General features: G+C 32.2%; 1 protein-coding gene across 4 annotated transcripts in view; it reads right to left on the reverse strand.

Annotated features, from left to right (window-relative positions):
- The window catches only part of LOC141297276 (receptor-type tyrosine-protein phosphatase epsilon-like), a 105,244-nt gene that overhangs the window by 33,296 nt on the left and 44,247 nt on the right, over positions 1-27,701 (reverse strand). For 2 of the 4 annotated variants that reach the window (XM_073827670.1, XM_073827669.1), the window contains exons 1-2: positions 1,516-1,646; positions 1,367-1,440 (exon numbers count right to left, since the gene is read on the reverse strand). In XM_073827670.1, the coding sequence (XP_073683771.1) occupies positions 1,367-1,440; positions 1,516-1,541 (100 nt within the window). In that variant the 5' untranslated portion in view covers positions 1,542-1,646. Of the gene's footprint in view, positions 1-1,366; positions 1,441-1,515; positions 1,647-1,759; positions 1,857-3,875; positions 3,954-25,480; positions 25,706-27,701 lie in introns of those variants that run through there. The other 2 variants (XM_073827667.1, XM_073827668.1) reach the window with 2 other exon arrangements.

Consider the following 27,701-nt stretch of genomic DNA (forward strand, 5'->3'; position numbering starts at 1 on the left):
GGTTTAATGTGACCAAGCCGCTGCAATAAAGGCTTTTTAACTTTTTCCAAATGAGAGTGCCTTGGAGTTCCTTTTGCTTTGTTGACGATATTTTCCCATCCAAAGAGCACCTCTAACAAACTTGTTTTGAGTCCAAGAAGCGCTCCTGGATTTACGTTTTCTGAATGTATGTATATATATTGAGTTTTAGTAAAGATTATAAAAAACTACAGTTTGTGAAATAAAAAATTGTTATCTCTGTAAATCGAACACAACATTTAAAAAAATTATTTTTATCAAAGGTTTGGTCATTCATTCAAACATTCGGTGTGCAGATATCCTCAAAAATTACCATAACTATAATATGACCAATATGACCCACTTTTTCAATCATTTGTGAATGACTTTAAAAATAACAAAATAAAAAAAGCGGTAACACTTTACAATAAGGTTTATTAGTTAACATTAGTTAACCACATTAGTTAACATGAACTAATAATGAACTGCACTTATACAGCATTTATTAATCTTTGTTAATGTTAATTTCAACATTTACTAATACATTATTACAATTTTGTTAACATTAGTTAATGCAGTGTGAACTAACATGAACAAACAATGAACAACTGTATTTCCGTTAACTAATATTAATAAAGATTAGTAAATACAGTAACAAATGTATTGCTCATGGTTAGTTCATGCTAATTAATACATTAACTAATGTTTACCTAATGAACCTTATTGTAAAGTGTTACCAAAAAAGCCTGAAAAAGAAAATCATGAAGCAAATCAAACACAACAATTTAAAAGGTATATTGATAAGTGTTTTTATCAAAGGTTTGGTCCTTCATTCAAACATTCAATATGCAGATATCCTCAAAAATCACCATAAAAACCATAATATGACCAATATGACCCACTTTTTTAGTTAATCGGCATTTGTGAATCACTTGAAAAAAATCCCCAAAAGAGAAAATTGTTTGTATATGTATATATACTAAAATTTAGTAATGATTGTATCATAAAAACCGTTTGTGAAATAAAAAGATGTTTTTATCAAAGGTTTGGTCACTCTTTCAAACACTGGGTATGCACATATCCTTAAAAATCACTTTAAAAACTATAATATGACCCATAAACCTCAGCCAAAGTGAATTTTAGTGCGATTATGGTGTCATTTAGATAGAATAGCACGTGTAGATAAAAAAAAGCTCACGTCCTGCTCTCATAACATCTTGAAGCAACAGGAAGCCGTACATAGCACATTTGATAAAGCGAAACTTGCTAAGACGTCTCACTCATAAATCCAGCTCTCAAAACCACTAGTAACTTTTATCATTTCCTAAAACAGTTTAACCGGTTTAAAGCAAATAAAGCGAGTGCTTACCTTGCTCTTCCAGGATGCCATTTGGTACTTTCTTGTCGACGGCTGTGATGACAGCTTTCCTCTGGTTTTTCAACCTAAAACAAGCAAATAACAGGTTTAAACATGAAGACAACACATAAGACGATATCCTAACACCAAATCTGCCTCACCAACGAAAACTCGAGCTCTTTTTCATCAGAGGCGCTTTTTTCTCCACAAACACACGCTATGCGATACTCTCTACCATGTAAAAATCTGTGGTTTACCTCGGTGAGGCTGTGTATGAATAAATATGTGTGTGCGTGTGACAGCATGTCTCAGTTCCTGGACCCGCCCTTAATCAGAAAGAGGCGGAGCTTGTAAGCCTGACAGTTTTTGACTCACTCTGTATATTTGTGTGTGTGTGTGTCGTACCTGAGGCAAAACCAGGTCAGCAACCCCAGAAAAAGCAGCAAGACGGACAGACCCAGCAGTATGGGCAGGATGGGTGCGCTGGACGGCCCTTCGTCCCCTAAAGGAAGAAGGAGAGGCAGTTAAACCCACAGTGAACAAAAGAACAGGAAACTGGCCCGCGAACAGAGCCGCTAGAGCCGGAACGAACACACTTAGCTGCTCCGGCACAGTGAGATATGGCAACCAGTCAAGTTAAGGCATTATTAGTGATTTAATAGAGAGCCTGCACTGTTTTGACTGCGGGATAAGCATCGCTCATTCATTTAACAGCAGGTTTGACATGAATCACCCGCTTAACCCTGAGATCAGCACTTTACTGCAGCCCTGAATCACAGTCTGCGTAATCCACCACACATTTAACACAAATCCACACGGCCACACTGATGGTTATGTGATGCAGAAATACTGAAAATAACTGGGAAGGACTCAAAAATCATCTGATAAATGTTACACAACTACGAAAGCTGGTTACTGTAAGGGTTGGTTCGCTTTGTGACGACTGAGGTTCCATGACTATTTTTTTTAGACATTTGTGAGTAATGGCTAAATTGTGAAATCAAATTTTAGAGGTTGCAATCACTTACATTTTTAATTAATTGAAAATGTTTTTTTTTTTTTTTTGGACTGTCCATGACTTTTTTTATTTTTTTTAGCTATTTGTGAGTAAAGCCTACATTGTGAAATACATTTTTAGAAACTTACTTAAAACACTTTAAAATAAATAAATAAAAATAATACATTTTTAAAAATGTTAAAAAAAAGAATCTACATATATATATTTTTTTTTTCATTTTTAGTAATAAAATTAAGTTTAAAAATATATAAAATGTAAAAAAACATATATAATAAATAAATAAAAATGAATAAAACATATATATATATATATATATATATATATATATATATATATATATATAATTAATTACGTAGAACTCTTAAAAATAAATAAATAAATAATAACAATACTACATTTAAAAATATATAAAATATATATATGCTTTTTTTACATTTTATATTTATTTTTTAGTAATAAAAATAAGTAAAAAAAATTTATAAAATGTAAAGAAAAAACATATATATTTTTAAATATATTTTTAAATGTATTATTATTATTATTATTATTATTATTTATTTGTTTATTTATTTTTAAGTGTTTTAAGTAATTATATATATATAATTATTTAATTAATTATTTGTCTTTTTTTTAAGTGGTTGCAACCTTTAAGAATTTATTTCACAATGTAGGGTGCAACCACTTAAAAAAATAATAATACAAAAAAAGAAGAATAAATAAACATGTTTATAAATTTTTACATAATAAAAATGAATTATATATATATATGTGTGTGTGTGTTATTTTTTTATACATTTTTTAAATTAATTATTTGTGGTTGCAACTATGTAGGAATCACTCTCAAATTTTTAATTATTAATTAAAATAATAAAAAACATATTTTTATTCATTTTTACATAATAAAAATGAATAAAATATTTAACACACACATAAATATATAAATTTTTACAGATACATATATTATAAAATTTTCTCTTTTTGTTATTTTTTTTTACATTATTTTATTATTATTATGAGGCTATTATTTATTTATTAAGTGGTTGCAATCTCTAAAAAAATATTTCACAATTTAGGCATTACTCACATATTTAAAGAGGTTGCAACCACGTTAACATTTTTTGAATAATAATAATAATAATGAAAAACAAATGAATTAATTTTTTTTTTCTGAAAACAATGCTCTGAAAACAAAACTATACAAAAAAAGAAAACAAATATGTATATAGTCAAGTAGGATATACAGTATAATCCTTAACTAATTAAATAGATATATAACCCTTAATTAATTAAAATAATTAAATAACTCAATCATTTACCATAAAAATTGGAGTTAATGAAAAAAGTTTTTTTTTTCTTCAGTAAAAAATTTAACTGCCAAATAAAGTATTTCTCATATATATATGACAAATGTTGTCTCTGCAGAGAAGGAAAGAGAGGAAAGCAGTCATGCTTATTTTATTAGTAATACTATTATTATGTCAACTCTAAATAATGGCCACTTACCGTTGTCATCGTTTGTTGAAATGGATGTGTTTGGTTGTAAAGTTGTTACTGTCACGAAAAAAACAAGGACCATTGTGTCTGCAAGAGAAAAAGAGAACAAATCAGCAGATGATTCATAAATTTAAATGACATTCCTTTAATTTAATGCGACTCATTACATTACAATACATTCAAAAACAACAGCAGAAAGTCACAGCATCTACTTCTCCACTAGATGTCACCAAAACCCTTCAAAAAAGCAGTCCCAGCACAAACACTTCAAACCAGAGAGCATCTATGTGCTGACTTTTAAAACAGAGCCACATGTGTACAGATCAGACATGATTATTTAGATTAAGCTAGTCTAGTTTTGGGATTTTATATGCACTTCAACTATCAAGCGGGTTAAAAAAAAATATGACATCCTAACATCTGACTAATCTGAATTTAGAAGTGTTAAAAGATGCATTCATGATTAAACCTGAACGGGTATTTTTGGAAAAAGCTGATTATTAACGGTTTCCCCTCAGCGTTTAATCTGCACATCACATGATTGACACATTTAGCATTGGCAAAAGAGGATAAGACTAAACCTCTGCTCATAATTTGCTCTCACTCTTGATTATAACACAAACAGTGCACAGTAAGTTATGCATCATGCTTTAAACCCAAACTAATAGTAAAAGTGATGCTAGAACAAGCTTTTGAATGCTGGCCGGCCTGTATCTCCTCTATCTGGAGGGCAGATGCCGTGGGCTACTTCTGGACAGGAAAAGCCATGAGGATTCATTCAGTCTGAGCTCTGCTATCAGCGCTGCTCCAGCGAGATAAGACACTCCACAAAACACCCACGCACAGCCGCTGATGCTCTTCATTGACAAAATGAAGTGGGTGCCGCTGCTAATTCACTAAAGCAGCACAATGCATATGTAACAGACACCGCTTATAGATGGAGCCCTGAGGTCCTGCTATGCAAACCACTCAGCGCTAGAGAGATTCCCGTAGGTGTTCAAACAACAAGATATCAGGAATAAAGTAGCGTAGTTCAAATGAAGTTTAATCTAAAACTATTTCAGATGATTTTGCATAATTATGCATACGTTTTTAATAACCTAAACTAAATTTGAGTTGAGTTGAACGTGAATTGCATGGAGTATTTAGAGCATGGAATCACAAATGAACCCAAACATTTTTACTTCTGTAATTTGACATGTTTTTAAATAAAACTGGATGTGCAATTAGACAAAAGGGAAGGGGGTTTTATGCGTTGGAATTGATCATCATTTGCTAAGACCAAGAATATGTATTACACGTATTTCATGTGGATTTTAAAACACTTTTCTGGACATGATACACTACCAGTCAAAAGTTTTTGAACTGTAAGATGTTTAATGTCTTTTTTGAAAGTCTCTTTTGCTCACCATTTATTTATTTGATTCGAAATATAGCAAAAGCAGTAATATTGGGAAATATTTTTTATTATTTAAAATAACTGTTTTTTATTTAAATATATTTTAAAATGTAATTTATTCCTGTCATCAAAACTACATTTTCAGAAATCATTCTAATATGCTGATTTGCTGTTCAAGACACATTTATTATTATTATTATCAATATTTAAAACAGTTGACGAATAGACAGATCCAAAGATCAGCATTTACCTGAACTAAAAAAAAAGTAACATCATACACTGTGACTATAGGGAAAGCAATTGTAGAAATAATACCTTTATGTATCAATGCTTTAAATTGATCAGTGATGATAAAGACATATAATGTTACATAAGATTTATATTTCAGATAAAAGACCTAAGAAACCGGGGGAAAAAAAAATCTATATATAATAATATAATAATAATTATATAAAAAAAAATTTCCAATTCCAAAAATACAAAAGTTTGGGGTCTACAGATTTTTTTTATGTTTTAAAAGAAGTATTTTTTGTTCACCAAAGCTGCATTTATTTAATTAAAAGGACAATAAAAATACTAATATTGTGAAATATTTCTATATTTTAAAATAACTTGTTTTTATTTGAATATATATTGTATTTTTATTTATTTCTGTGATGCAAAACTGAATTTTCAGCATCATCATAACGGTCTCTAGTGTCACATTATCCTTCAGAAATCACTCTAATATGCTGATTTGGGGCTCAATAAATATTTCTTATCTATCAATGATAAAAACAGTTGTCCTTCATATTTTTGTGAAAATTGTCATTTTTAATGCAACCTTCCTTAATGAAAAATACTGCTTTCTTTCACAAAAAAAGTATTTTTTTTACACTTTTTTTAACACAAATTTTAAACCTGCCTAAAATTATTTGCAAATATTTCCTAAACCAATTTAAAACCAGCCAAAACCACAACACAAGGCCACAAAAATGTGTTCATCACACCACAGTGTGCAAAAAACTGCAACTGCAAAAAAGCTAAAAGCTACACCTTAAACATACTCTTTCCTTTATGCATATGCAGTTGAGGTCAAATGTCAAATGTAAGTATCTTCTATAGCTTTTGAAGGCCAGTACTAAATGAAAAAATATTACATTTAGGTAAAATAAGAAAAATGTACACATCTTAATTCTGTTCAAAAGTTTTCACCCCCGGCTTTTATTGCATTGTGTTTCCTTCTGAAGCATCAGTGAGTGTTTGAACCTTCTGTAATAGTTGCACATGAGTCCCTCAGTTGTCCTCAGTGTGAAAAGATGAATCTCAAAATCATACAAGTCATTGTTGGAAAGGGTTCAAATACACACAAATGCTGGAAAACCAAAATCCTGAAGGTTTTTTCTGAAGAACAGCAGACAGTTTAACTGTTCAGAACAAACAAACAAACAAAGAAACACAGCTGTGGATCATACACAGTATTAAGAACCAAGTGTATGTAAACTTTGAATGGGGTCATTTTTATAAATGCAACTATTATAAGCATCTTTTATGTGAAATGTCTTATTCAGGTCAGTGCTAAATAAACAAAAAATGTTATGCATTTTGTATGATCCCTCTTATTTTGCTAAAATAATGAACATTTTGCAGATTCTGTAAGGTGTATGTAAATGTTTGACCTCAACTGTATATAAATTTTAACCTAAAATCCTGTTGCATTGTCATCGTACACCAGTCTTTCTCCCTGGTAACCTCTCAGGCTGCATCATTCATTAGCCTGGGTGTGAATAAAGTGCTTTCTGCATTAGCCGCTGTGATGAAGCGCGATCAGATGCTGCATTTTTCAACAGTATCCCAGAGCACGCTGGAGTCGGGATAGCGGCAGAGTATTTGAGTCGATACAGTATCCCATGGCAATTAATAAAGACCCGAGAGGTGCCTGCAGCGGCAGAAAGACTGATGGCAGAATTTTAATGAGAAGAAATGACCCTCCCTGTATCATGCGGTTTGAGGCCGATAGCAGAGCCTGAGAAAACAAGTGCACAGGTAAGCATGAATATATATATATTCCATTACACGTGTGTGGATTGCATCCAAGTGCATGCAAATAAACGCAATTTAGCATGTGGTTTTTATCCAGAGGGATTTCTGTGTCTCTGTGGAGATTCCTAGGGTGAGATGCATTGTTCAAGGGCACAGTTTTCCTTAATGACAACGCTTTCTCTCTCTCTCTCTCTCTCTCACACACACACACACACACACACACACACACACACACACACACACACACACCACCTGCACATTGGCGTGTTTTTGCTGGGGCGCAGTGGGGAACTGTAAAAGTAAGTGGGGCAAATCAGTGACACACACAAATCTTGTGTAGCCACACTTTAGAGCAGCCAATGGACTCCCAAATGAGTCTGACAATCTGTGTCTCTCAGACTCCAGAGCGTGTTAATAGACTGCGAGTTGCTTCCTTAAAATAAATAAATAAATATTTTTATTTATTAAAGAATCCTAAAACAAAGGTAGAATGGTTTTCACAAATTAAATAAATAAATAAATATATATTTGTATTTATTAAAGAATCTTAGAATGAACGAATCATGGTTTCCACTAAAATAAAATAAAATACAATAAAAATATGCAACATAAATAAATAAATAAGTATATATTTTTATTTATTAAAGAATCCAAAAACAAAGGTAGACTGGTTTCCACGGAAATAAAATAAAATATGTAAAATAAATAAATAAAACTTACTTTTATTTAAGAATCTTAAAACAAAGGTATCATGGTTTCTACAAAAATAAAATAAAAAAATATGTAAAACAAACAACAACAAACAAATAAATCGTTCTATTTATTAAATATTTATATCACTGTTTTCACAAAAATAAAGTAAAATAAAATAAAAAATATGAAATAAATAAATCTATTTATTAAAGAATCCTAAAATAAAGGTATCATGGTTTCCATAAAAATAAAATTAAATAAAATATGTAACATAAATGAATGAATGAATGAATAAATGAATAAATAAATCTAAAATAAGGAAATAAAATAAATAAATAAATCTAAATTTCCACAAAAAAAATAAAAAATAAAGAATAACTCTTTTTATTTATTAATGAATCCTAAAACAAAGGTATCATGGTTTCCACTAAATAAATAAATAAAAATTGAAGCAGCACAAATGTTTTCAATAAACATTAAATAAACAATGAATATTTCAATAATAATTTAATTATAATAATAATAATTATTATTATTATTATTTATAAATATTTGAATGATTTTTGAAGGATCATGTGTCACTGAAGATTGGAGTAATGATATAGTAAAATACTTAGTAAATTTAAATTAAATTGTAATATATTCATTCACAAAAGTATTACAAACCTACCTAAAAATCTTACCAATATAAATGAATGTGTGAATTTAGGATTTAGAATAAGGGAATTTAGGCATCACAACATTATAATGTACAGTAAGTATGAATTTTTTTTTTTTAATTTATAAAGATTTCATATTAGTTTACATTTTATTACTGTTACTGTGTATTCAAAGATTGATAATATATGATAGCATGACATCAAAGGTGGTAATCTAAACGTAAATATAAGGAAAATTGTGTACAATTACATATTCAATATCAATAAATTAAAAAATAAATCTTTCGTCAGCTTATAACTGATAGTGTATTAATATTCAGTATTATGCATAAGGTAAAACAATGTCAGAATTTTCATTTTAGACTGACTCTTCGAACAAAATCTAAATAATGCTAACTAATTTTTAAGTTCACATAATTACACTCTCCTTCCTTCATCTATGTCCCACACTTTCCTTCATCAGCGAGCATGTGATGTGTTTGTCCTGGCTGTGCTCAGGACCGGTCTGCTGTCTTTGCCCCCAGCGGATAGGCCACTTCTGAGACTCATTATTGTAAACAGGTCATGGGGTATAAAGCTAGCAGACAGCCTCCTTTCATTCAAAAGACATTTGCAGATAGCCTTGGGTGAAACCTTAACCCGTCTCCAACATGTGCCAGAAACGGCCCGGGATGCACTCGCTATATTAAACCGTAAGTGAGACTATCTCTGTTTGTGTGTGTGTGCATGTGTTTGCTGCTAACCATGAATTAATGACGCTCTGCCGTGGGGTTTTTCAGCCCACATGAAAACTCCCAGCGACCGCTCGCTCTATAAATGAGGAACGCTCCCCATACATTTCCTTATGCAATCAGCCAAAGTAAGAACGGAAGTATATGTATGCTTGTATGCAAATATGTACTTGTGTGGGTTGAATGCGTCAGACCAGTGTGTATCTAGTGTACATACAGTATTTCTCTGCTCCAAAACACATAGGCAGCATCCAAACTAAAACCTAGAATTAGGCTTAATTTCTACATAGGAAATAGGGCTGTGCAATTAATCGAAATTCGGTTTCGATTTCAATTTGTGCTTCAAGCGATCATGAAAATGCAGTAATCGAGATGAAACGATTATTGCGCCCCATTCCGCCTCCTTTCCAGTGGTGCGATTTCGCTCTTCCATAAAAGCCTAATTTCACATGCAAATCAGCAAAATCATGTAACATGACTTGCATAAAACGGGACGTGCTTGATTTATTAATGTTTCTTTGATGTTGTGTTTTTAATAGCGCGTAAGAAAACTTGCGCTGTTCTGTGTATGCGCTCAGAGACGGACCAGAACACGGACATGTAAAGTTATCTTTTAGCTCAAGGTGCGCACCTAAACGGTCAAATACACGCAAAAATATTTCAAAATGAGGCGCTTGGTGATTGTTCATGTAAACCCTTGTCAGTTATGTCTTAAATGATCATAAACAGTTGAGAATGAAAATACGCGTGTAACAGTATATTGGATCCGTGTGGCACTTAAAGCGCCAACAAATATTCCTTCTGCTGTCTGTAAAAATTGTCAAAATACAAAGAGAAAAATCACTCAAAAAATCACTTTTATTTTACATTCAAATAACTACATTCAATTTCTGTAGTATTGTTAGACTACTTTAGACTTGCATAAAAGTATTCGGTAATTTTTTTTAAGCACTGCTTTTTTTGTTTGTATCCTTTTTTCTGCTGTATTGCTATTTTTAAATTAATCACTAATATAGGGCCCAGTCTTATCGTGTTAAGTAATCGTGATTACAATATTGACCAAAATAATTGTGATTATGATTTTTGCCAAAATCAAGCAGCCTTAATAGGAAATACTACAATTCTGCTTTACTACAGAAAACACAGCATTTCCATCCCCTAAAGACGCGTGTCTGTCTTTAGCCGCATGAAAAACACTCCTGAACTGCATGACAACTTAAAGGAGAAGTTCACTTCCAGAACAAAAATTTACAGATAATTTACTCACCCCCTTGTCTTTCAAGAAGTTCATGTCTTTCTTTCATTAGTCGTAAAGAAGTTATGTTTTTTGAGGAAAACAATTCAGGATTTCTCTTCTTATAGTGGACTTCTATGGTGCCTGCGAGTTTGAACTTCCAAAATGCAGTTTAAATGCAGCTTCAAAGAGCTCCTAATGATCCCAGATGAGGAAGAAGGGTCTTATCTAGCGAAATAATTGGTTATTTTCTAAAAAAAAAAAAAATACAATTTATACACTTTTAACCTCAAATGCTCATCTTGTCGAGCTCTGCATGAACTCTTGTGTATTCCAGTTCAAGACAGTATGGGTATGTCAAAAAACTCCCATCTTATTTTCTTCTCCAACTTCAAAATCCTCATACATCGCTGCAGAAGTACCGACCCAGTGTTTACAAAGTGAACGTGCAAAAACGGTCAAACGTCCTTTCCAAAAAAAAAAGGTAAAACAGCAATGTAGGGCGATTTTAAAGTTGGAGGAGAAAATGAGATGGGAGTTTTTCGACATACCCTAACTGTCTTGAGCTGGAATACACAGAGATAGACAAGATGAGCATTTGAGGTTAAAAAGTATATAAATTGTCATTTTATTTTAGAAAATAACTGATTGTTTTGTGATAAGACACTTCTTCCTCAGCTGGGATCATTTAGAGCCCTTTGAAGCTGCATTTTAACTGCATTTTGGAAGTTTAATCTCACAGGCCACTATATGGGGAGAAATCCTGAAATGTTTTCCTCCAAAAACATAATTTCTTTACGACTGAAGAAAGAAAGACGTGAACATCATGGATGACAAAGGGGGTGAGTAAATGATCTATTTTGCTGTTTCTGTTTACAGTTGAGATACAACAGAAAATAATTGCAGGGGTAGGGTTACGAAACGTCTGGATTCAAACACACAATGCCCGCATGCACTGCACTTCAACATGCCAGTGCATGTGTATGAGCCAAATCAGACAAATTGATAAACTTCAGTTTAAATCCAAAACATAGTGGTTCATTTAAAGCTGTAGTGTGAAATTGCTGCTGCTGCTGCAAAAAATACAATGTTAATTACTAAATTTTCTTATTTCATTTTCTCACATAATGTTAATTTTGGATGCTGCCTGCTGCTAGACACTGACATACCGATTCAAATCACGTTCACAACGTTTAAGATGTTTTTAGCACTCTTTCCCCCTCATCTCGTGCTGTTCTATCTGTAAAGTCTAATTGGACATGAACTTCACAGAATCACAGTGTGAGTTTAACACTCTGTCACTCTCATTTCATCTCAACTAGCGATTCTGCCACACAACCAGCCTGTTTGCATTTAAAGACGACTGATGAGTGTTAAAGAGTAAGTTGCTTTAAGAAAGCAGAATAAAAGACCAAACACACACATAACTTATTGTGGTGTTATATAATAGGCTTGCCACGATAGACGGTGTTGACGGTGTTACCGGTTTTAAGACGCAACACCGGTGACATCACTTTTCCACTGTGACACCGTCCCCACAATTTTTATTTATTTATTTTTTAAGTATTCGTTTTTTTATTAAATATTTATTTGAATTAAATGGAAAATATAATTCTAAATAATTTACTTAAGACGAGAGCATGCACTATAATTAAAAACTGAACATAGCTACAATGCGTCATATTTCATTTATCACGTGAGGAGAACGAGAGGAGTCGAATTTACAGAAAGAGAATGGCGGACGATTTAGTGTCAAAACGCAATGCAAAAGCGCCTGTTTGGCAATATTGTGGGTTCAAAGGTTTTTTTTGTAGTTTCGTTGTCTTCCATTCAAACAATTGACGCCGAATTGCCAATTCCCGCAAAATTGAAAGTGAAAGTATAATACGGACGCATTTATAAGCTATTTAAAAGCAAAAAAAAAAAAAAAAAGAGGAAACCCCCACCCCCACGGTGATACCGGTATTACCGGTGTTGTCACATGTCGATTAACCGGTGGGGAAATTTCCTCATCGTCACAACCTTATTATATAATAATAATAATAATAATAATAACTAGATGAGTAAAGTTAGTAAACAAACTTTGAAGCTGGCTTGAGAAAGCCTAGCCTGAAAGTTTAAAGCAGTCCCTGGTAAAAAAAAAAAAAAAAAAAACAACAGTCATAGCTGGTCAGCAGGCTGGTTTTAGAGGGGTTTTGGTCACTTTCAGGCTGGTCTTAGCTGGTCAGGCTGGGAAACCACCAGCTAAAACCAGCCTGACCAGCCTGGTAGACCAGCTTAAACCAGCTACTTTCAGCTTAAACCAGCTAAGACCAGCCAAGAGAGGCCTGCAGTTCTCTAGATGTTGTTGTGGGGTCTTTTGTGACCTCTTGGATGAGTCGTTGCTGCACTCTTGGGGTAATTTTGGTCGACCGGCCACTCCTGAAAAGGTTCACCACTGTTCCATGTTTTGGCCATTTGTGGATAATGGCTCTCACTGTGGTTCGCCGGAGTCCCAAAGCTTTAGAAATGGGTTTATAACCTTTTCCAGAATGATAGATCTCAATTACTTTCTTTCTCATTTGTTCCTGAATTTCTTTGGATCTCAACATGCTTTTGAGGATCTTTTGGTCTACTTCACTTTGTCAGGCAGGTCCTATTTAAGTGATTTCTTGATTGCGAACAGGTGTGGGTTTGGATTTTGTTTTCCCTTCATAAAAAAAAAAACTTGATTTAAAAACTGCGTGTTGTGTTTACTTGTGTCATCTTTGATTAATATTTAAATTAGTTTGATGATCTGAAACATTAAAGTGTGACAAACATGCAAAAAAAATTAAAATCAGGAAGGGGGCCAATACTGTAGTTAACTAATAAACCTTAGTGTAACGTGTTACCAAAATCTTACCAGTCCTAAAAACAGCCAAAATTTGCTAATTTCTTTAGTTATCTGTATGAAATACAGCTCACATGTCCTAGACAGGTTTGCAGCCAAAACATCTACTAAACTGAGTCTGAACTTTGCTGCCCTGACTGAGCGTTTTTCCCCGTTTCCTACAATAGCGCTGTCTCTGTGAATCAGACGAACGGGTCTCTAGGAAACTAAGCGAGAGATATTTGTCCTGGCGGGAGCTGATCGTCTAATTCAGACAAATCTCAAGCAAAGTCAACCCTGGAGGACGCATTAAAACGCCCCCCGGAGTTAAACCAACACAGAACAAGAGCCTTTTCATTTTCTCTGCCTTCAACAATCCTTTTAGATCAAGTTTCTTGTTCCGTCTTTCGGTTTTCATTAATATCTCACCACATCCTTCCGTTTTATTAGGCCTACCCAGTCATTCTTCATGCTCTTTTCTTTTCTCGGGATGGTCCATCTGCCATGTGGGTTTTACACACACTGACCCATTTAAGAGAAAAAACCTTGTTGACTCAGCCAGTCACATTACACAAACCCACAGCGACCACCAAACAACAACAGCATATTAAACGTTCAAAGTGAGGCAAGCTAAACATTCAACCAACTTTTCCTTCGGCGCAATGCAACCTCGCATTAATGCAGGGGTCACATCAGAGACGCAGTGTCCAGAATGAAGCCAGACAGCCGCCGCATCATCTTTCTGAGGGTTGCCATGGAAACGTGACAATCAATGTTTGATAAACAAAGATTGCGGCCTTGAGCTGTACATGAAACGCACATACAATCACAAAAACACACTAGACCTCAAAAACCGAGGAAATATCTATATGTATAGGCAACTGTAAAAACAAAACTATTTTGGGGACAGTTATATTTTATCATTCATGTGACACTCTGTCGAACATATTGATCACAAAAGTGTATTTTTAGTTCATAAATCGCTTATTTCTGTCTGGCGCTTGCTGAAATGTTTCCTGGAGAAGCACAAAGTGACACGCAAATCAATTCTGCTCCAGCCGTCTGCAGATTGAATGAGGAGCTAATGCTGGTTATGGCTTTAAACAAGTATATTGCATCTGTCATAGAGATATCTCACGCGACTAATAATATTGGTTGCCAGATCTTCACTGAATAAATCAACCTGGTTTTATCTGAGCACTGCTGAAGCCAAACCATCCATTTGGTTTTGTGAGGGAGCCAAAAGTGTCATCTTCTAGAGTTAATGGTGTTTTGGGAATGAATGATTCACTGTCTTTTTGTTACACAGTTATTGTCTTCTTTTTCGAGATCTTAAAGGGATAGTTTCTGTCAAAAATGTGAAATTCTGTCAACAACTGACAGATTGGCTAACTGTCTCCTTTAAGCATAGCAGCTAATGAACATAGGGGGTAAAAAATTAAACAATAACTTGAATACTATTTCATGAATATCTCAGTATCTCTTAGTAGTTTTAGACATAAAAACTGCAATAAACATTATATGCACCAATTTATCAATAATAATAAAAAAATGTTTCTGTTATTTGAAATAATGCTGGAATAATATAAAATATAAGTATTAGATGATAAACCTAAACTAAAGTGCTTATGTTTATTAAAAAAATAGAAATATTGTTTTGACAAATACTGAATATTACATGATAAAATTACTTTGAATATTAGATGTTAAAAAAAATCTTTTTAGCTAAAATACATTTAAGTACTAAAATGACTAAATCTAAAAAAAAGCTAATGATTTAGTCATATATAAACTAATATGTTATAAAGCTAAAAAGTAATAACAAAAAGGCAAACATGTACTAAAACAAACTAAAATTAAAATGAAAACTGAGATGAATTAATTTAAAATATGAATAAATACTGAACATTACATGATAAAATTAGCATTAATATTAGATGATAATTGAAAAAACGAATGATAGATGATATTATTTTAATAGACGTGTTGCACTGGCAACTATCTAAAAAAAGTTTAAGTACTAAAAGTACTAAATCTATATCTATCTATCTATCTATCTATCTATCTATCTATCTATCTATCTATCTATCTATCTATCTATCTATCTATCTATCTATCTATCTATCTCTCTCTCTCTATATATAGATAGATATAGATAGATATACATAAACTAATATGTTATTTAGCTAAATAAAAATAATAAAAAGGCAAAAGCATACTGACTAAAACTAATTAAAATGAAAACGGAGTATTAATTAAATTAAAATATGAATAAATTCTGAATATTAGAGTATACAATTAATATAAATATTATAGATGGTAAGATGATAAAATTACTATGAATATAAGATGATACATTTAAAAAATATATATATATTTTTTATTTTCTGTTATAGTGTATTTTATTTTGTTATATACTATAATAGTAGGCCTTGTAAAAACAAAACCAAACATTTGCTTACGAAGCACAAATTACCAAAGCCCTTCATGTTGTTAAAGTAATTAAAGTGCACTGTTATAAACATATATTTGTCCGCCCTTTTGTTATGTTTTCCAGAACACTTTATTTTCCAATAAAACACCCCACTGTTTACAGAAAGAGGCCCAGCACCTGACCAAGGCAAATAACATGGACCAATATTGAACCGTTCCACAAGCATTTCAAACAGACACCCTGTGAAACACCCAACTACAGTTTTAAAACGACATCTGGCAAACTTTACCATTTTCTTCGAAAATGAGTGTGTGTTGCCTGTGCCAGCTGGGATTTTACATTATACAATTCAACAGCTGATCTTCACAGCCGATGCACAAACAGCCAGTTCACTGAAAACAAATTAATTCGGAGCAGACCAACATTAGAAGATTACTTCTAGGGTTTGTACTTCAGCTGAGCGATGCATGTTTTATTAGTTTCGGGTTAGGAAAAAATCTCTCAAGATCATACAAACTTCACTAACTTAACAAAATCTGCAAAAAATAAATAAATTAAAAAAAAATAAATAAATATAATAAACAATTTGTAAATAACACCAAGATAAATGTTTGACTCATGAATATTAATTAGGTAAAATCACTATAGAATACAATACACTAATGCTAATTAATATTCATGAGACAAGTGTAACAACCCACCCACAAACCAACTTAACTGCTTCAGAACACTTTGAGTCATAAAAAGTACTGTCATTTTCTTTCAGGATGCTTTTTACCCTCTAATTCTTGATATCATTTTTTTAATAAACCGTTTATTCTATGATTAATCTGTAACGACTCAAAATATTTTTGACTGGAAAAAAAAAATCAAGATCCTACAGATGATAAAACTTCACTAACTGAACAAAAACGGCAAAAAAAAAAAAAAAAACAGCACCAAGATGAATGTTTGGCTCATGAATATTAATGAGGTAAAATCACTATAGAATACAATACACTAGTGCTAATTAATATTCATGAGGCAAGTGTAACAACCCGCCCACAAACCAACTTTACTGCTTCAGAACACTTTGAATCATAAAAACTACTGTCATTTTCTTCCAGGATGCTTTTTACCCTCTAATTCTTGATATAATTCTTACAGTGAACCGTTTATTCTGTGATTAATCCCTAACGACTCAAATTATTTTTGACTGGGAAAAAATCTCTCAAGATCCTACAGATGATAAAACTTCACAAACTTAACAAAAATGGCAAAAACTGCAAAAAACTGCAAAAAAATAAAAAAATAAAATACTCAAGACAATTTGTAAATCGCACCAAGATGAATGTTTGGCTCATGAATAATAATTCGGTAAAATCACTATAGAATACAATACACTAGTGCTAACTACAGACAATGTGTAAATAGCACCATGATGAATGTTTTGCTGTAGAATATTAATTTGGTAAAATCACTATAGAATACAATACACTAGTGCTAATTAATATTCATGATGCAAGTGTAACAACCCACCCACAAACCAACTTAACTGCTTCAGAACACTTTGAATCATAAAAACTACTGTCATTTTCTTTCAGGATGCTTTTTACCCTCTAATTCTTGATATAATTCTGAAAATGAACCGTTTTTTCTATAATTATTCCGTAACGACTCAAATTATTTTTTTGACTGGAAAAAAAATTCTCAAGATCCTACAGATGATAAAACGTCACTAACTGAACAAAAACTGCAAAAGAATTAAAATACACAGCACCAAGATGAATGTTTGGCTCATGAATATTACTTAGGTGAAATCACTATAGAATACAACACACTAGTGCTAATTAATATTCATGAGACAAGTGTAACAACCCGCCCACAAACCAACTTTACTGCTTCAGAACACATTGATTCATAAAAACTACTGTCATTTTCTTTCAGGATGCTTTTTACCCTCTAATTCTTGATATAATTCTTACAATGAACCGTTTATTCTATGATTAATCCGTAACGACTCAAATTATTTTTGACTGGAAAAAAAATCTCTCAAGATCCTACAGATGATAAAACTTCACTAACTTAACAAAAAAAAAAAAAAACTGCAAAAAAAACAAAAAACAGACAATTTGTAAATAGCATCAAGATTAAAGTTTGGCTCATGAATATTAATTAGGCAACATCACTATAGAATACAATACACTAGTGCTAATTAATATTCATGAGGCAAGTGTAACAACCCACCCACAAACCAACTTAACTGCTTCAGAACACTTTAAATCATAAAAACTACTGTCATTTTCTTTCAGGATGCTTTTTAGCCTCTAATTCTTTCTATAATTCTTAAAAATGAACCGTTTATTCTATGATTAATCCGTAACGACTCCTCAGAGCACACTAAAGCTTTTATTTTGACGTATCACAGCAGGTTGAATCAGATCATTCTCACCCTGCCACATCACAGCGTGTGAGCAAAAATTCCTCAGAGACACTTTCCAGATGCCCGCCTCTCAACCTGACAGACTAGCAGCCTGCTAGGGAGCAGATTGCCAGTGCCATGTTGTTGATTAAGGTTGCTTAAGGCTGTTTCGCGCTCGGATTGGCTTGTGAGAAAGAACTATAAAAATCTGGGCCGCACTGGATTTACACTGAGCGCTATTGTCCTGTTCACACAAACACACACACATGAACAATCCCCGCTCTCACAACAAGAGGCTACTGATCTGAGCCCCTTCAGGCTGAGTGTGTGTCTCTTTCCCTGCAGGACGAGTCACATGAGGAGTGGCATCATATAAAGGGGCGTGGCCACTGTCAGCAGTCTGACCAATCAGAGAGAATAAAGAGGTAAACATTTCGATACACCTGCACACAGCTGCAACAATCTGTATGAGACTTAATCACAAATCTATGACAGTTGAAAGTCAACATGAAGCTTTAACTACCCATTTTTACTTTAAAATCTGACACATTTCTGAAGAAAAAACAAAACAAAATATGGAATAAGAATGAAAACAGTGTAGTTAAACTAATATTATTATAAATTATTTTATTGACTGAAAAAATTGAAATAAACTAAAATATAAATATTAGTTGAACATTTCAAACTTAAAAAATGTAACTCATCTAAACATACTCGAATAAAGTTAAAGTTGAAGCTGCATTTGCAACTCATTTTACTTCTAAAATCTGACATATTTCTAAATGAAACAGGATACTGAAATAAAAAATGATCAATAAAAATTTTGATTTTACTGAAAAAAAAAAATTAGATAAAAAAAATGTAAAACACAAAAATAACAAAAACGTCAGTTATTTAAGATTTTACTGTTATTAACTGTTAAATGTAGATGTTAATGTTATTAAACTGGATTAAAATTGCATAGACAAATTAATTAAATTAAATAAATAAAAATTAAAACAACAATAACAAAAAAGTTAAAGTTGAAGCTGTATTTGCAACTTATTTTACTTCTAAAATGTGACATAATGCTGAATAAAACAGGATACTAAAAAACTTTTATCCATGTGGAATTAATAAATGAAAGTGTTGTTATTAAATGAAACTATTAAACATTTGCATTTACTGAAATAAAATATAAATATAAGATGAAAAAATAAAAATTTACACAAAAATAACAAAAAAGTTGAAGCTGCATTTGCAAACTATTTTATTTCTAAAATCTGATATATTTTTGAATAAAACAGAATACTGAAAAAATATTTTAAAAATGTAGATTTTATCCATGTGGAATTGATTAACGAAAGTGTTGTTATTAAACTAAAACTTTTTTTTTTCATTTACTGAAACAAAGCTGAAATAAAATAAATATTAGATGAAAATAATTAAAAATGTACACACAAATGTATACAAAAAAAGTTAAAGCTGCATTTGCAACCCATTTTACTTCTAAAAGTAAAACTAAAACTATTAAAAATATTTTTTGTTTACTGAAAGAAAGCTAAAAAATTATATAAATATTAGATGAAAAAGGATATATGTACACAAAAATTTGAAAAAAAAAAGTTGAAGCTGCATTTGCAACTAATTTTACTTCTAAAATCTGGCATATTATTAAACTAAAACAAAAGTATTTTCGTTTACTGAAACAAAGCTTAAATAAAATATAAATATTAGATGTAAAAAATTAAGTTAAAAATACAAGCTGCATTTGCAACTCATTTTACTTCTAAAATCTGACATATTTCTAAATGAAACAGGATACTGAAAAACAAATGTACATTTTATCGATTTGCAATTGATTAATAAAAGTGTTGTTATTAAATTAAAACTATTAAAAAATATTTCCGTTTACTGAAATAAAGCTGAAATAAAATAGAAATATTAGATGAAGCTGCAATTGCAACTCATTTTACTTGTGATATTGATTAATACAGTAGTGTTGATTTTTAATTTTTAGTTTAAAAGCATTTTATTAACTGAAATGATGATGATTTATTAAATGATGATTATGTGATGACAAATTTTTTTTAAATATACAACAAATGAGAAATATTTCCTTAGAGATTTTATAATAGTTTAAAAGTATTTTTTTATATAATTCTTGAAATGTATCCTCATTCACTTCCATAACTATAAGTGCAGCGTAAACATTCTCTGAACGTCCCACAAAAGCAAATACATTATATGGGTTTGGAACATGATCAAACTTTTCCATTAACCAGCTGATTGCAGCCAGACGGTGTTTTGGCGTCTTTAACGATGGTAAAACACACGAGACGTCTCTCTAGCCCTCTTTAAGCCCAATCTCTCCTGTCTCTCTACGATCGTTTGAGTCTTTTCATTTCCTGCGGTGTCTCGGCTCAGGACCAATCAAAGCTGGGATTGCCTCCCCTGGTTTCCTGCATGGTTTCATGTCTCATTAATAAAATGTCAGTGCACACACACACACACACACGAAAGTGCACACACACCTTTTCTCTCTCACAACAGGTCATCTAATTTAAACAGAGAGTGCCATAATGTCTCGGCTCCCACTGGTTTACATCATTTTACAATCCTGAATCCTGAATGGAGACTGACAATCTTCTAAACCAATCGGTCTTGGGTGGGTGGAGCTTATAGTACAAGCTGGACTCTCATTGGCTATTTATTATGTGCTTAATATGTTGTCCCACAGATGAAACACAGTAATAAAGATTTGGAGCAACATGAGGACACATGAAAAAAGACATAATGTAGCAAGCCTTTTTTTCCGTGAAGTTTTGAGCTTTCCTTTAGGCTTTATATGATTTTAGGTAAATTCAGGCCCCTTTTCTAAATGACCACATTAGAGCTTCCCAAAGGGTAAATTTCGACATCTAAAAAAAAAAAAATATTGACCTACAAAGTCCAGAGAAATGTACTTTTTTCCCAGTGTTGATTTCTTTTAAATTTCTCACAGACCTTTGGGGCCATGAGTCAAACAGGCCCACCAAGTTTTGTTCCGATCGGCCTCCGTTAACCATGTCTAATAGGTGCTCAAACTTCATAAGCCAATGGCGGCCAGTTTTTTTTTTTTTTTGAGATATGCAAATGTCCTTATAGACTCTTGTGGCATTTTGGACCAGGACTATGCACATGATTTACATTTTGACAGGACAGGTTGTGTAGGTATAGCCATTTTTTATGTTTTTTCCCTCTTATAGCACCACCAAGTGGCCAAGCTCCGCAATTTTTGTCCTCTGGGTGAGCTCTTACGTAAGGGTCCTGAGTTTGGCGAAGATATCTCATTCTGTTGAAGAGTTTTAGGCATTTTACGAAAATTGGCCCTTGCCCCCTTCGAACGGTTTGGCATCCCTTTCCTACGATTAGTCGAAAGTTTGATTTTTTTTTTTTTTTGGCAATTACTGATATTCGCTCTCCAGAGAATCTTTCTGCACTGGTTTGCTTGCGATTGCACAAAAAACCTAGGACAATCTGTTTTGTCCAGTGTGACTCAAGGATTCCAACGACATAAGACACTTAAGCCTGCAAATGACACTTTAGGAGTTATGAGCGATTTCATACTTTTGATTGCTGTAACGCCCCCGTCAGGCCAATTGGGATGAGCTTTGGTGACACTGTCGGCGGTGTGAGTACTACCCTCCCTCCAAGTTTCAAGTCTCTATGACTTACGGTTTGGTTTGAACAATCAGTTTTACGTGGAGATCGCTGATCCGTGACCATTCTAACAATTACAATAGTGTTCAAGCACGTTACCACAACAGAAGGGAGCACCAATGCTCCTGTAAATGTCAGAGTGTGATGAATGAGAAGGCCAATCAGAACAACAATCTCCAGCCTGATAGATGAACAACACTTCAGGCCCTTCCGCCTGGCATTTGGAGTGGACAGAGCGGGCTACATAAACAGGGTTTCTAATGAGCAATTGTGAATGTGTTTGTATGAGAGTTCATGAATGTGTGGGTGACTCGCAATGATTTTGCTCACAATATAAAATCAAGTAACATTCTATTTGTAACAATAACCTCTTTAAAATATGTCATATCAAATAAATACTATCGTTCAACAGTTTTGGGTATTTTTTTTTGTAATAAATTACTACTTTTGTTTAGCAAGCATGCATTAAATTGATCAAAGAGACGGTACTTTTGAACTTTCTTGAAAAAAAAAATGAGTTTCCACAAAAAATCAAGCAGCTCAACTGTTTTCAGCATTGATAATAATAAATGTTTCTAGAGTAGCAAATCAGCATATTAGAATGATTTCTGAAGGATCATGTGACACTGAAGCCTGGAGTAATTATGTTAAAAATTCAGCTTTGCATCTCAGAAATAAGTTACCTTTTAAAATATATTCAATTAGAAAGCAGTTATTTTAAATTATAATAATATTTCACAATATTACTGATTTTATTGGATTTTTGATCAGATAAATAAGAGACTTTTTAATGGTAGTCTGTAAATAAAAAGGCCGAAAAATACCACCCATAACTATTGTGGACGAGAGACAGAGGGACTGAGCAAGGAGAGAGAGCATGTGTGTGTGTGTTTGTGCAATGTAAGCACATGCTGTCCCCCATCTGCTGGCTGATAGGTTATTTCCTTTCCTGTGCAGCCAGGTTTCCTGCTTGAGTTTGACACACACTTCTTAACCTTTGGATAAGATACCTACATTCACACTCACACACACTCCTTAAACAAGTCCTGGATGCTACACACACACATGCATTGTCTATCCACAGACACGCTTGCACAAAACCCGCTGGAATATCTCCGTGTTTTCAGGCCTCTGCGGAGTGTTCGGTAACGGCGCTGATAATGAGAGACGCTGTGCCAGCGAAGCAGCAATAACAGGAACAATGAGAAAACAAAAAGAACAAGAAAAATCCTTTAAATATTCCTGCAGACGCAGAGAGGATCAGAGAGTGCGACTCTGCTGAACATGCAGCTTTCATAACCGCACGCAATGTGATGAACAATCAAGAAATGTGTGAAATGAACCCGACAGGACAGATCTTTCCACACTTGGATAAGCTGAATGAAATTGGCTTTTAAAATATAAATTAGACCATTTGTGTGCGTTTCAAGTTATCATCTTAAATTTCAGAGGCAAGTATATTTAAAGCAATAGTTCATTCAAAAATGTACATTTGCTGAAAATCGTCAGATTATCTAAGGTACAAATGAGTTTGTTTCTTCAGCAGATTTAGAGAAATATAGCATTACATCACTTACTCACTAATCGATCCTCTGTAGTGAATGGGTGCCGTCAGAATTACAGCTGATAAATACATCACAATATTCCACAAGTAATTCACACTACTCCAGTCCATCAGTTAACATCTTGTGAAGTGATAAAATGCATGTTTGTGACAAACAAATCCATCATTAAGACATTACAACACTTCAAACCATTGCTAAAATAATCTATAATCTATAATATTGCTTCCTCCAGTGAAAAGTCATCTCGTCAGAATCAAGAGAGAAATCAAGCACTGTTTACAAGCAAAAACAGCTTTAAACAATATGTGGGCGGATTTTGATGTGAGAGGACAACATTCGATGGACTTTTTCCATTGGAGGAAGTGTTATGCGTAATGGATTATGGACTTGTATTTTAGCTGGAAGCAACAGTTTAAAGTTAAAAACATCTTAATGATGGATTTGTTTCTTACAAACACACAACTGTTCACTTTACAAAATGTTAACAGATGGATTGGAGCGGTGTGGATTACTTGTGGATTATTGTGATGTTTTTTATCAGCTGTTTGGACTCTCATTCTGATGGCACCCATTCACTGCAGAGGACCCATTGGTGAGCAGGTGATTTAATGATATAAGTCTAAAATGTGGTAAACAACATTACTCCAAAAATGCTAAACAATGTGGCTTAACAACGATTGACCACTATTTATTTATTTATGCATTTTTTAATTTATTAATGCACTTATGCATGCATATATTGTTTTGTGCATTTAATTATGAATTTATTCATTTCTGCATTTAATTATTCATTTATGCACTTATATGCAATTATTTATTTGTGAATTTTTATTACGCATTTAATTATTCATTTATGCATACATTAATTTGAGAATTTAATTATGCATTATTAATTCACACGCTTATTTATGCATTTATTTATTTATTTGTGCATTTACTAATGTATGCATGCATTTAATTATGCATTTATTAAATGTATTATGAACTTAATTGTGTATTTATGCATAAATTAACGTATTTAACTATGCATTTGTTAATTTATTCATACACTTATTAATGCATTTATTAATGTATTTATGTACTTAATTGTGCATTAATTTATTTATTTGTGCCCTTAATTATGCATTTATTAAATGTATTTATGCATACATTAGTGTATTTAACTATGCATTTAATTTATTCATGTACTTATTAATGTATTTATTTATTTGTGCATTTAACTATACATCTATTAATTTATTCATGCACTTATTTATGCATTTATTTATTTATTTGTTCATTAAACTTTTAATGTATTAATTTATTGATGTTATTCATGCACTTATTTATTTGTGCATTTAAGTATGCATTTATTAATACATTTATGTTCTTAATTATGTATTTATGCCTTAATTACTTGTGTAATTAATTATGCATTTAAGCAAAAAAAAAGTCTAAAATGTGGTAAACAAATACCACAAATGCTTAACAATATGGCTTAACTTTTGTATTTAATGCAGGATATAACAGCATTTTCTTTTTTCTTTTAAAACAAATGTTTGACAAATTATGTAAACATACTCAAAAACCCCTTCCCAGACCATCCAGAAACTGACAAAATGGCTTGTTTAGAAATCATCACATATTGACAACACAACCATGAGCGAACATATGACCGATCATATTTATGTATCAACATCCATTCTGTATTCAGCAACTACACAAACTGTAGGCAATCATAACAGAGGCCGTTTACAGATAGATGTCTTAAAGGTACAGTAACAAAAACAGTCTTTTTTTAAGTATGAGAAAGAATTTGAAAAAGGACATTTAAACTATATCATGCCTAGAGCAAAAAAAAACTTGACTAACCTTTCCAGGAAAAAATAGAATGCAATGACAACAACAACAAAAAACCCTTTCTGACTCTTTCAGCCACTTTGACTAAGGAAACGTTGACCTTACCTTGAGCGGTGATGTTTCAGTGTATGATTTGGTCCATTGTAGCCAGTGAGCTGTAGGAGGAATCCAACCGTCACATCGCTCCTTCAGCCTTAAAACCTTCTGTCTCACACTCTATCTATCTATCTATCTATCTATCTATCTATCTATCTATCTATCTATCTATCTATCTATCTATCGATCCACAAAATGAAGAGGTGCAGTAGAAATCCAGGAGCACAACGATACCTGGAGAGAGAACAAGAGAGACTCAGGTTAGACGTTTATTCAGGTAATTACATAACCAGTCTTTATCGAAAAAGAAACCATGGCAGGGTGATCACATCCTGACATGAAGCGTTTATTACTTCATATTAAAATACATCAAGAAATAAAACAAACCAATGAATTAATAAAATGTGATTTAGTTTACAATTGACCACTATTTATTTATTTAATTATTTTTTATGCATTTAATTATGCATTTATGCACTTTTATTTTTGCATTTTAATATGCATTTATTTATACACTTAATTTTGTATGTATTCACTTATTTAGTTGTGCATTTAATTTTGCATTTATTAATTCATTTATCCAGTTAATTATGTATTTATGCAATTATTTATTTGTGCATTTAATTGTGCATTTATTAATTCATTATGCAGTTAATTATGTATTTATGTAATTATTTATTTGTGCATTTAATTATGCATTTATTAATTTATTTATGCACTTATGTATGTATTTATGCATTTATTTATTTGTGCATGTATTATTTTATTCATGCATTGAATTGTGTATTTATGTATTTATTTATTTGTGTGTTTAATCATGCATTTATTAATTTATTTATGCATTTAATTTTATATTTATGCAATTATTTGTGCATTCAATTATGCATTTATTAATAAATTCATGCAATTACTTATGTATTTATGCATTTATTTGTTTATGCATTTATTAATTTCTATGCACCTAATTGTGTTATGCAATTTTTGATTTGTGCAATTAATTATGCATTTATTAATTTATTTATGCACTTAATTGTGTATTTATGCATGTATGTATCTGTGCATTTAATTATGCAATTAGTATATATGTTTGCACTTAATGTATTTTTGCATTCATTTATTTGTGCATTTAATTTAGCATTTATTAATTTAATTACGCACTTATGTATTTATGCATTTATTTACTGGTGCATTTAATTATGCACTTACAAATTCATTTACGCACTTATTTATGTATTTATGCAATAATTTATTGGTGCATTTAATTATGAATTTATTAATTAATTTATGCAATTACTTACATATTTATTAATTTCTATGCACTTAATTGTGTATTTATGCAATTTTTTATTTGCATATTTAATTATGCATTTATTAAAGCACTTATGTATTTATGCAGTTGTGCATTCAATTGTGTATTTATGCATTCACTTATTTATTCCTTTTTTATGCATTTATTTGTGCATGTACTTAAATCTGTAATTTGTAAATGTACTTAAAACTTCAGATTTTGTTATTACTATCTCATTAACTTTTAACAAAGTTCAAACTAATTTACAAAAAAATAAAGAAAAAATAACAGCAAGTTCTAGTGTCAATATAAGTCTACATTTTGCCCCTTTTTATTGTGTGCCAGGCCAAAATCAAGCAGGACTTGAGGTATGGTTCACATTTATAAGACAAACAATGCAGGTTAGTCACACACTGAAGTGCATACAGGTTTGTTCAAGTATGAGCAACAGCATCACTAATAGCAAGTGCCACTAATGACATTCCCTCCTAATGTCTCTCTCAGAATGAGTCCTGTTAAACACAACCATTTCAAACACACAAATTACAGAGGAAATCGACTTCACGCCTCATTTCTACTGAGCTCGCTGTTGCTGTTTGTAATGGGAGTGAATATATTTAACAGCTCCCGACCATCCAGCCATCCTTCCATCAGATTCAGATGGCGTCTTAAAATTTAAAGAGCTCTCGGCATCGCCGCACATCGCAGAGATGACTTCTGAGTGTGATATAATCCCAGCAGTCCCTCCAGGGGACGCCATACATGAATTTAAATGAGCGCCAGAGATGGAATGGAGTGGGAGGAGGGTTTGGATAAAGACTGAGAAAAGGAAACACACTTGATAGACACAAGGAGGAGGAGGCACAGACAGGGGTGACAGAGTACAATTTATCTACCTGGGAAAAGAAGCTGCAAGGGTACCGATTCCATATGTTTGTGCAT

This window comes from Garra rufa, chromosome 22, assembly GCF_049309525.1.
Source record: "Garra rufa chromosome 22, GarRuf1.0, whole genome shotgun sequence".
Classification (NCBI taxonomy): Eukaryota; Metazoa; Chordata; class Actinopteri; order Cypriniformes; family Cyprinidae; genus Garra; species Garra rufa.